This window comes from Uranotaenia lowii, chromosome 2 (genome assembly GCF_029784155.1).
Source record: "Uranotaenia lowii strain MFRU-FL chromosome 2, ASM2978415v1, whole genome shotgun sequence".
Taxonomy (NCBI): domain Eukaryota; kingdom Metazoa; phylum Arthropoda; class Insecta; order Diptera; family Culicidae; genus Uranotaenia; species Uranotaenia lowii.
The window spans coordinates 221603923-221612780 of record NC_073692.1 but is presented as its reverse complement, the minus strand read 5'-3'; the positions used below and the strand labels follow the sequence as shown (position 1 = coordinate 221612780).

Sequence of the window (8858 nt, the reverse complement as noted above, 5' to 3'; positions counted from 1 at the left end):
TCCCGAGCGATGTAAGCTTTTAATTTTCGAAGAGCGAAATTTTGGCACCTGCTCATTCGATTTGCCTCTTTCCAGTCGGAGAGGTAAACGATAACCTTACTCCTGCCCACTTTTTTTATATCCAAAACCGATTTCATAAAGCCATTCTGGCTGAGCACTTTTCCCACTGATATTTTATTCAGGCCAACACTATTTTCTTCACTTCCCTCCTCATTTTCATCTATTTTCCACACTATCACTCTAAAGGGACCATCATCATTTTCCTTGTACATAAAATTTTCATGGACTTTTTTAGGTCCGCCATCTTTGATTCCACTTGGACCATCATCACGCAACTTTTTTCCCATTTCATTAGAAATTTCCTTTTCTTCACTCGGTGCCCCCTGGGGGACACCGTCCTTCGCACTCATCACTATCCTAGATTCGTTTTCCGATTCCACACTTTCTCAATGAATTCCTTTTTTCCTCAAAAGCACGTGTCTCGATTTCTTTTATAATGCGCGAGTAAAACAAACGACGTCCGTCTTTCACCACTGTTCACTCGAGAATTGCTAATAATTTTTCACAACAAACCAAATCAGCTGTTTTTGACAGAAAACAACTGCATTTGTGTTAGTGTGATACACGGTAACCAAAGTTACTCTAATCTGTATAAAATTCCATACAGTTTCCAGAAAAGTGTCTCCACGCACTTTTAAGTTTGAGCGCTTTAGGCAGAGCGTGTCTAAAGAGCTTTTATACATTGGAAAGCTTCCAACCAGTTAGTGAATTCTGTGTATTTTGACGTAGGGATGCCCATGCATTTTCAAGATTTCTTCAGGAAAGTAAACGTTGATGAAAATTTCTCAAAAAAAATCATAAAAATTATACTTTTTTCCGTAGCTATAAAATATTTATTGTCAAATACACATAATACCGGTAATTCTAATGCCGGAATGTTCTTTCTCATTTAGATCCGCAACAAACGTAACACCAAACATGGTTCAAGGTTCAACTGGTAAGACATTCGTTTGAACATCCGGTACGGACCACATCAACATGTTGCCTAACCTAGAGGGGGCCCAGGGGGAATCGAGGATCTGTAATAGAGAAATTAATCTTAAATAATTATTTTACCAAGTGAAAAATTATTTACATAGAAAAACTAGTATTTTTATAATATGACATTTCGAAATTGATTTCAGCGCTACTTTTCATTTCGAGTTCGAATTAAATTTGAAGATCTAGAGGAAACCTTTGTCAGATTCGAATCTTTTGTTTTTCATGATTGAAAATAAAAAATATAGAATAATGTTTTTTGTGATATACCTTTTAAAAAAGTTCCGATGAGATGACCAGAATTAAAAGACTCTTCCGTCAAGCTTGCAGTATGAAGTTTGGCTGTTGATGAAATGAAAACATAAGCAAAATCAGGCTGTTAAATCAATCTTGAAATAACGAGGAAAAACTAAATTTACTAATCAGAAACCATTTCAGTTCAATTTAAAAGGATTCATGCACAATAACATGACATATATTATTATGGGAACTATTCCGGGATGCATTATCGGATCTCAGGGACTTGTGTGCTTATAATACTTACATGTTTGTATGGGAATGCAGTATACGCGAAGTGTTGAATGAATGAATATGAAGCCGCCGATTGAATGTTGGAAATCAAGCACCGAAGCAGCTTCCTTCGGTAGTGGCACGATGAGTAGCTGGAAATGCTGTTCTGAATCGTATCGGTATCGGTTTATAAGTTCAGCTGAACTTTGGGAACAGTTTATTTTGCAACCTATCGTTGATTATCCGAAAATGACCTGAAACAAACAATTTCATGACACCGTGTTTTCAATATGCTAACCAATTGGCTTACAGTAAATGCCGTGAGAAGAAATCGACTTATAGTTTCTTGGGTCCGTCGGAGCGTTTCCAGAATCCAACACCGGTGATACAGGCACAGTACAATTTCTGGTTCACTTGCCGTTTTTTATTTTTTTTTTTGCATTTTCCTGGAAATAAATGAAGTTGATAGTTCATCTAATAAGAAAAATTTTATAAGCTCGAAATCTTACATCAAAGAAAAAAAAAAGATACAATGGACTTACTCATGCCGTTTGATCCACATCCGCCGAAAGATCCACAGGGTGGCAATGTACGGATTGATTCCGAGAATTTCCCCGGTCAGATCGAACTCGTTTCTCTGGTTCTTCCGTTCCATACCGACGCGGATATTCTGCGCCTTACCTTTCCGTACCTTTTCTTGCTTAGAGCTTCGTCGGAACTGGTTCGCACCTTACAACGTCCGCGATATACCACCAAAAAGTTTCAAAACTTTTTGTTTTTTCCGCTCTGACACCCCTTCAAATAAAATTCCAACAACAGCAAACTTTTTATTCAGAGCATGAATAATCGAGATTTAGTTTTCATTTGTATATTGTCCACCCAAAACTACTCAAAATTGAATTGGGGGTATACAAATATTGAGCATCAATCGATTAGTTATGATGAACGTATATTCTCAACACATTTTATGAATAACTAAATTTTTCCGTGTAGAAATCGATAGAAATGAATCCTGCTTCCGAGCTTGATCGTTTTCGATTGGTTTCGATCGATTTCGATTGGCTTTATTAAACGTCAATTGGATTAGTTTCGATCACAACATTGGCTGAGTGAACAACAATTTACCAATCGAAATCGATTGAAACCGATTCCAATTGGCTGTTGAACGGACTTATTTTCTCCGGAATCTGCCGCGCAACCACCAGACAGCACCGAAATCACAAAACGTACCCGGCGTAGGAAAGTTTCGACATCTTTGAGAGGACAACGACAGTGGACTCTTAGGTAGGTGTTTAAAAATTAATTTAATTACAAATAAACCGTCTAAGTAACAAAATTTTTCAGGGCAATCATTCATCCAACTAATTGGAAGCAGTAACTGTATACCGACTGTTCCGGTCCTTCAACTATGCGGTTGCAATCGCTTCCGGTCCGATCCAAGACCGAAAAAATCGCCGAAACCATTCATCAATTGTTCAGATGGAACTGTCGGCCAATAAACATCGTCCAGTGCAATGTATGCAAAAATTTTTAATTTTTTTTTAATTGCATTATTTAGCTTAATGTCGTTTTTTAAAGCTTCATAATAAACCGTATTATGTGTTCTCTTCTTTATTTACAGATGAACCGGTTCAAGAACTTGTATCGTGGAAAATCGATTATCTAATTGATTAACATATTAACATATGTACTTCAAGAGAAATAAAATGTTTTATTCTAATTGATTTCTTTTTATTTCTAATAGGATGAAAATTATTATGTAGTACTAGAATTTTTAGAAACCAAAAATTAATAGCAAAACAAATACTTTCAAATTAAAACCCACATACCGTCAGAATAAAGATAAATTTCATAAAACTAAACGAAAAGGTTTTTAAATCAAAAGCATTTAATTATTTGGAACAAAGAAAAAGTTTTGATTCAAAGGAAAGCATTTCTTCTAAACAAAAGAAAATGCATTTGAATCAAAGTAATTTTTATTTGTCCCAAAATAAAAGGAAAAAATCCTTTGTTTTTACGGCACTTTCCTTTAAAACTAATTTCTATTTTTCTGCGTGAAGAATCGGCCAATTATTAGAGAATCGACCAGAGGAATGATGTGAAGTTTCCTGCAATTATCATAGTAGTCAGTCAGGTACAATCCGAGCATGCTGAAAACATTGATCCGTAAAAATACTAAATAATAAAGAAATCATCATATACAACATCTCCAACCTAGCCCTGTTCGTGGTAGTGGATGACCGTTTTTTTTGTTAGGTGTTATTTTGTAAATATATACCACACGAAAATTAAATCCCATGATTTTTTTCCATAATCAGAGTCGAAACACCGAAATCCATAATTTTTTACTAATATTTTTTAATATTAACGATGAAAAGACTTTTAATTTACATCCCTGTGTATTTTTACACGACAGCTTTCTTCGTCGGATTTCGTGCATCGACTTCGATTTAAATTTACACGCTCCCAAAATTACATCATTGGAAAAATACACCGTGATAGAATTTTAGGTCAAAATCAATGTTCCGTTTTCGTGCATCGTTTTCAATCTAAAATTACACGAATTTTTCTTGCTGTGTATAGTAGACTTATTTTATTTTAAACCAAATACGTGTTGCATTCAAGAGCGTGTATTTACCTTCGACGTTTTCCTTTTATTTTTGATGACGGCCGAAACCCGCTTTCAGTTTTCTTTCAGCTTTCGTCCATAACGCGTTCCGAATTCCAGTTTTCAGTGAAAAAGTTAGTCATAAAGTGGAAAAAATAGTTGGTGCATCTTGAAAAATAGTCATTTCCGAAGGTGATAGTTGAAAATGTCGGACAGCAGTGGTTCGGACAATGATAGCGTGGTGTCGAATCGGTCGCACAAAAGCGAAATGTCTAATCGAAGCAGATCTGTATCTAGATCCGCTTCACGATCGGTGTCGCGTTCCCGATCACGGTCCCGCTCCCGATCTCGATCTGCCTCTCGATCCAGATCCCGGTCCGCTTCGGGTTCTAGATCCGGGTCGGATATCGAACAGCCACGTATGAAGAAAAAGCGCATTCATTCAGGAGCAACAGATGAGGAGGTGGAGGAAGAGCAGGAACCGGAAGGCGAAGATTTGGATTCGGAAGAGTTCGAAGATGACGAAGACGATGACGATCGTCGGGGCGGCCGTAAAAAGAAGAAGAAGGAGAGGTTTGGAGGATTTATTATCGACGAGGCCGAAGTGGACGATGAAGTCGATGAGGATGACGAATGGGAAGAAGGGGCTCAGGAGATCGGAATTGTCGGAAATGAAGTAGAAGAGTTTGGCCAGACAGCTAGGGAGATTGAAAACAGAAGACGAGGGACGAATCTTTGGGACAATCAGAAAGAAGATGAGATTGAGGAGTATCTGCGGAAAAAGTACGCCGATGAGTCAATTGCACGAAGACATTTCGGCGATGGAGGCGAAGAAATGTCCGATGAAATTACTCAGCAAACTTTGTTGCCCGGAATCAAAGATCCCAATTTGTGGATGGTCAAATGTAGGATCGGAGAGGAAAAGGCGACCGTACTGTTGCTAATGAGAAAGTATTTGACTTATGCTAATACTGATGAACCTTTAATGATCAAATCCGTTGTGGCCCCAGAGGGAGTTAAAGGGTATGTTTATATTGAAGCTTATAAACAAACTCATGTAAAATCTGCCATAACCAATGTCGGTAACTTGAGATCTGGTATTTGGAAACAGGAGATGGTTCCAATTAAGGAAATGACAGAAATTTTAAAAGTCGTTAAAGAACAAACCGGTCTTAAACCTAAACAATGGGTACGCTTGAAGCGAGGTATTTTTAAGGATGATATCGCCCAGGTGGATTATGTTGATCTTGCACAGAATCAGGTTCATCTTAAGCTGCTTCCGCGAATTGATTATACGCGTTTACGTGGAGCACTACGTACGACGTCTTCAGATAATGATGAGAACAAGCGCAAGAAAAAACGACGTCCGGCAGCTAAACCGTTCGATCCGGAAGCTATCCGGGCAATCGGCGGGGAGGTCACATCCGATGGTGATTTTCTTATCTTTGAAGGAAACCGATATTCACGCAAAGGTTTCCTATATAAAAATTTCACAATGTCTGCTATTTTGGCGGAAGGAGTAAAACCCACTTTGGCTGAATTGGAAAGATTCGAGGAACAACCAGAAGAAATTAATATTGAGCTAAGCGTTTCCGGCAAAGAAGATCCAACTTCATCGCATTCGTTTTCCATGGGTGACAATGTAGAAGTTTGCGTTGGTGATCTTGAAAATTTGCAAGCAAAAATTATTGCTATCGATGGAGCTCTTATCACCGTAATGCCAAAGCACGAAGATTTGAAAGATCCTCTTATTTTCAAAGCCACGGAACTGCGCAAATATTTCAAAAGCGGTGATCACGCTAAAGTCCTTGCTGGTCGGTACGAAGGAGAAACTGGTTTGGTCGTTCGCGTTGAACCACAACGGATCGTACTGGTGTCGGATTTGACCATGCACGAGTTGGAAGTTTTGCCTCGTGATCTACAGCTCTGTTCGGATATGGCCACAGGAGTCGATTCCCTGGGGCAATATCAATGGGGTGATCTTGTGCAGTTGGACGCACAAACTGTTGGTGTTATAGTACGTTTAGAACGAGAAAATTTTCATGTTCTTGGAATGCATGGCAAAGTTATGGAATGTAAACCAGCAGCATTACAAAAACGTCGCGAAAATCGTAACACAATTGCCCTCGATACTGACCAGAACCAAATTCGTCGCAGAGATATTGTCAAAGTCATTGAAGGTCCGCATGCCGGACGTGACGGCGAAATAAAACATCTTTACCGTAATTTGGCTTTTCTTCATTCCCGAATGTACACGGAAAATGGTGGTATTTTTGTTTGCAAGACAAGGCATCTTCAGCTGGCAGGAGGAAACAAAACGCAATCTAACGCCCTTATGCCCATGGGCCAGTTTGGATTTATGTCGCCAAGAATCCATTCACCAATGCATCCATCCGGTGGCCGAGGAGGTCGAGGTGGCGGAATGAGAGGTCGGGGTGGTGCAAATCGTGTTAGTAGAGATAGAGAAATCCTTGGAAAAACGATAAAAATTACTGGCGGACCTTACAAAGGTGCCGTTGGTATTGTGAAGGATGCCACAGAAAGTACGGCCCGTGTCGAACTTCATTCGTCCTGTCAAACAATTTCTGTTGATAGGAACCATATTGCAGTTGTCGGAACAACACCTAAGGAAGGATCTGTCTCGAGCTATCCCCGTACACCAAGCCGTACTCCAGGCAGCAGTTACGGGTCGCAAACTCCAGTTTATTCCGGTGCCAAAACACCGCTTCACGGATCACAAACTCCATCGTACGATGTTGGTAATCGTACTCCTTATGGTTCAATGACTCCTTCTCATGATGGCAGCATGACACCACGACACGGTGCTTGGGATCCAACTGTTACTAACACCCCCGCTCGTTCGAATGACTTTGATTTCAATATGGAAGAACCATCACCCAGTCCCGGCTACAATCCTAGCACCCCTGGCTATCAAATCAACACACCTTTCGCTCCCCATACTCCGGGAAACATTTTCAACTCAGAAAATTTCAGCCCTTATCAACCCAGCCCTTCACCGAGCCCATCGCCGTATCAAGTTAACTATATGGGCACACCATCTCCTTCCGGATATTCGCCAGCAACTCCTGGTGCTCCACAATCACCATATAATCCGCAAACTCCAGGTGCCAGTCTGGATTCTCAATTTGGCGAATGGTATACCACGGATATTGAAGTTCAAATTGGAAACCACAACGATTCTGATTTTGCTGGTCAAACCGGTATTATTCGCTCGGTCAACAATGGCACCTGCTCAGTGTTTCTGCCCGAGGAAGATCGAAATATCTCGGTCGGCAGCAACCTTCTAGAACCGATCCAACCCGGTCCGGGAGAACGCTTCAAGGTTATTTTTGGCGAAGAAAGAGAAACCATCGGCGAATATCTTGCCCATTCGGGCAGCAAGGAAGGCATGGTTTCCATCAATGGTATCAAAAAGCTGATGCCGAAAAGTTATCTCTGCAAAATGAAAACAGATTAGTGATGATTCGCAACCTCGTTGATTGCACTCCATCGCAAATTTTTCTATTGAAGAACACTTATAGATTTATATATATTCAGCATACGTAGAAATAAGGTAATTTAAATAAATGTCACACGTTGTTTTAATGCAAGATAAATTTTGTTCACTAATAGATGTTTGGTATTATGAACATCGGTTTTTTCGATAATTTTTAATACATTCATGAGACTTAATTTTAATCACTACTGTCACAGTATTTACCTATCTAATTTTTTTCGAAATTTAAAACGTACTATAAATTCTGTTGTTTCGTTCCAGATTATCTATCCCTCACTACCGATGTGGAAGCAAAAGAAGAAGAAATAGGCCCCAGCAACTGTATCTGTAACGGTCCATCCTGTATTTGTTGTATAGATTTCAATATGACTTACATCGATCTCGGGGGTCCCGGTAGGTTTTTATTTGCGGTCTGTTTCCAATAACATTTCTAATTCCTATTTATTATGTCGCATTTTATAAGGCTGCGTTCGACTGAAGTATCTTTCGGTGGAAGAAGGAATCGCCCTCAACGTGTCCTACGGTGATAGCGTTTTGCACAGTCAACGCGTTAAGGGACCTGATCCGGAACCTACTTGTTTAAATATGTTTGCTCGATTGGCTCAGATGTGTGCCCGTTTCAGTGAATTGCTCCCAACCGATGATGGTCTTCGCGGCTGCCTACAGTTGGAACCAATGTTGTTGGGAGAAGTTCAAATCGAATTACCTCTTGGCTGTTTCCGTATGAGCCCCAAAGGGGTTGAACTGATCAAATCATCGGAAGACGAAATCAAAGAACAACATCCTCTTGAAAGGTAAGTTATCATATTTAATGATAATTGCGTAGGTTAAACATTGTTTTACTCTGTTTTAGTGCCGAAACCACAACCCCAGCACCTGCAAACGAGAAAAAAGTTGAATCCAAGCCAGAATCAGCTGCACCAGCAGTACCATCACAAAATGCAACTTCTGCACTATCGTTGCTGGACGGGATCTCAACAGCAGACATTTTGGCCGCGGTAAGCGAATCTACTGACGAAGGTATTGCTATGCTGACTAATTGGTTAGGTTTAAGCGTTAATAAGGGACAGAAACCGGATCAGAGTGACAGTGCGACAGCCAGCGACAGCGAAAAAAGCGAAGAACCCGAAAGCTCCTAAACCAATAGGGCTTATGAGATAAAACGAAAATCATAACATTTTTAGA

The 8858-nt window shown here is 39.9% G+C and overlaps 1 protein-coding gene and 2 long non-coding RNA genes across 4 annotated transcripts; 2 read left to right on the top strand and 1 right to left on the bottom strand.

Moving 5' to 3' along the window:
• Nucleotides 1-882: 882 nt before the first annotated feature.
• LOC129749297 (uncharacterized) lies at nt 883-2528 on the bottom strand. 2 transcript variants are annotated; one of them, XR_008738001.1, is made up of 5 exons: nt 2091-2528; nt 1859-2022; nt 1583-1802; nt 1309-1380; nt 883-1079 (listed from the first exon to the last, which is right to left on the bottom strand). It is a non-coding gene; the product is annotated as an uncharacterized LOC129749297 (long non-coding RNA). The 2 variants fall into 2 exon arrangements; XR_008738000.1 differs by having other exon boundaries at nt 1859-1994.
• Nucleotides 2529-2577: 49 nt separating this feature from the next.
• On the top strand, nt 2578-3304 carry LOC129749302 (uncharacterized). The gene is made up of 3 exons (XR_008738006.1): nt 2578-2832; nt 2893-3064; nt 3170-3304. It is a non-coding gene; the product is annotated as an uncharacterized LOC129749302 (long non-coding RNA).
• Nucleotides 3305-4192: 888 nt separating this feature from the next.
• On the top strand, nt 4193-8066 carry LOC129749280 (transcription elongation factor SPT5). The gene is made up of 2 exons (XM_055744220.1): nt 4193-7730; nt 7935-8066. Exon 1 carries the CDS (start codon nt 4362-4364, stop codon nt 7632-7634), a length of 3273 nt encoding a protein of 1090 aa, XP_055600195.1. The 5' UTR covers nt 4193-4361; the 3' UTR covers nt 7635-7730; nt 7935-8066.
• Nucleotides 8067-8858: the final 792 nt, after the last annotated feature.